The following is a 2,177-nucleotide window of genomic DNA, read 5'->3' on the forward strand; positions in this document are numbered from 1 at the left end:
AAAGGGTATGGAAGGAGGTGAAGCATAAGGAAGGTGGTGAAATGTAGGGAAGGTGTTGAAGGGTGTTATGACCCTTGACCTCTGGGTATGGTTCCTCTGATTTGCAGTTGTAAAAAATATATAATAAAACGGCATTGCCAACTAAAAGTATCTAGGGTAAATAATTCAGCTTCTGACTCAACAAAGCAATATACTAAAAGTAAGGGTAACAAAGAACATACAAACATATAAATGGAAATACAACCAGCCAGATATATTAATGCACCAGAATACAATAACACAATATCATTATATAAGCACTGATCACTATTTTAAAACTTAAATGGATAGATGGGTATGCAAATAATGGTCTAACCAGGCAATTAGCTATGTTACTAAACAATAAACAGGTACCACAGACTTTACTCAACAACATGTCCATGGCAGCAAGCTCCACCCACGCGACTGGAGTTGCTGGAGCATGCTCGGCATGATGTCTACAAGTTACCAAGTAAAACCCACATGAAATCTCTAGATACTCTGCTATCAGAGAGTAATACTTAAGAACATAATTATAACTAAACTAATATGCATATAACACTGCTAAGGTCTAATTAAGAAATTAAGTACAATCAATAAACTGGAAAAATTACAGAGGTGAATCAGTGACACTAGGTTGATACACTGCATGCATTACTGGAACATCCCCAATATCGTCATCCCCAAATGAGACACTGTTACGAACCTTACCTCCTGTGGAGGTTGGTTTCGGTTGTAAAATGTTGGTGGACACAGTGTAGAGTGTTTATTAGACTAAATCCACAGCTGAGATCAGAGAGGCCGCGAGTCATCATTATTACTCCGCCCAGTAAAGTAGTGCCTTCTCAGCTGGAGATCATCAGAAATAATGTGAACTTGAATAGCTTTACTATGTAAGGGAAAAATGGACTCTATAAAAAAGTATGCATGGGGGAAATGAAATGAAAATGTCCATAGAGTTGGAGAGCAGAGGATGGAAGAACGGGGCGAGGTTGCAGAAATCTTGAGCAAGGATCTGGAGATGAGGTGAAGAGGGGAGATGAAAGATCGGTGGCCCAACCACCGCGGATTAGAACTTGAGTAGATGGAAGTAGAATTGAGTAGGGCGTCATTTGCAGTCCACACAGAGGCCAGGAACGCAAGCAGCTGGCAGTTGATGGTAATTGAAGGTTGATTACTTCATTGGTTTACTTCTTTCTTGATGGTGGGAGCAAGCTCTGATCTTTGGTCTTTGTTTTCGGCTTGTCTTTCTTGGCGGTCCGACTTCGTGTTGACATTGCTGTGGGATCAATAGAGTCATAAAGAAAATCGGCAGATGAATAGTTGTCTTTCTGTGAAGGTGGAGATGTCGTTCCCACAGAGACATCCTCATCTGATGAGTCAGATGAGTACATACCAGGAGATGTGGGTCTTGGAAGTAATGTTCCTGATGGTTTAGTAGCAGCAGTAGGACTTGTTGCAGATGTAGAAGGTTCAGTGGATGTATGTACTGTGGGTGGAGATGTAACAGGAGATGGTGGATGAGAAGTCGTCGGCTTCTGGGTTGCTACCATGCCAGGAGCAGATGTTGCAGCTACAGTAGGTTCAGTATCGTTCACAGCAATGTCCGAGGCCGGACCAGGAGCTGGAGCATCATCCGACAATGGGTTTGAAGGGTCGGGAACTAGTACAGTGGTCCCTGAAGGTTTGGTATGAAGAGGTGCTGGGTTGAAGGTTCATTGCCCGTTCGTTCTTGAATTTCTTTCTTTATCATAGCGGCGTGTTTCGGATATTTCACGTAGTATTGAGGGTCAATAATGGCAGGGTGGAGCATGGTAACATCAGTGCAGTAACGAACTGTGTCAGCCTCAACGTACCAAAACTGTCTGCGGGTTCCGTCATCGTTCAGTCCGTTTTCGTAGTCGATGTTCCACTCCCGAGCTGCGACACGTTTCTAAGAAATATTAAATTTCAGGTCTCTAGGGCAATTGTAAGACGCATAAACAGGAGCAGGAGGGTCGTTGTCTTGTGTGGAGAGACTAATAGCCCCTACTGGGTCTGGTGTAGGGTCAGCAGCAACTGGAGTAGTGGGTGGTACAGTGGCAGACAGTAGGTCAACAAGTGCGGCAGCGTTTACAGTGATTTCCGGCTCAGTAACTGAGGTGGAAGCTGAGGCAGAG

General features: G+C 43.8%; 1 protein-coding gene across 1 annotated transcript; it reads right to left on the bottom strand.

Annotated features, from left to right (window-relative positions):
• Positions 1–1,205: 1,205 nt before the first annotated feature.
• Positions 1,206–1,899, bottom strand: LOC123761432 (uncharacterized). The gene is made up of 2 exons (XM_045747458.2): positions 1,875–1,899; positions 1,206–1,696 (listed from the first exon to the last, which is right to left on the bottom strand). The coding sequence occupies exons 1-2, from the start codon at positions 1,897–1,899 to the stop codon at positions 1,206–1,208; spliced, it is 516 nt and encodes a 171-aa protein (XP_045603414.2).
• Positions 1,900–2,177: the final 278 nt, after the last annotated feature.

Source organism: Procambarus clarkii, chromosome 7 (genome assembly GCF_040958095.1).
Source record: "Procambarus clarkii isolate CNS0578487 chromosome 7, FALCON_Pclarkii_2.0, whole genome shotgun sequence".
Classification (NCBI taxonomy): domain Eukaryota; kingdom Metazoa; phylum Arthropoda; class Malacostraca; order Decapoda; family Cambaridae; genus Procambarus; species Procambarus clarkii.

What these genes read in the sequence shown, in the direction of transcription:
- LOC123761432 (XM_045747458.2), bottom strand. Translation starts at nt 1,899, where the DNA reads ATGACGGAACCCGCAGACAGTTTTG. An exon ending in GGAACCCGCAGACAGTTTTG is followed by an intron (nt 1,697 to 1,874) that starts GTACGTTGAGGC and finishes CCAAACCTTCAG; the next exon opens with GGACCACTGTACTAGTTCCC.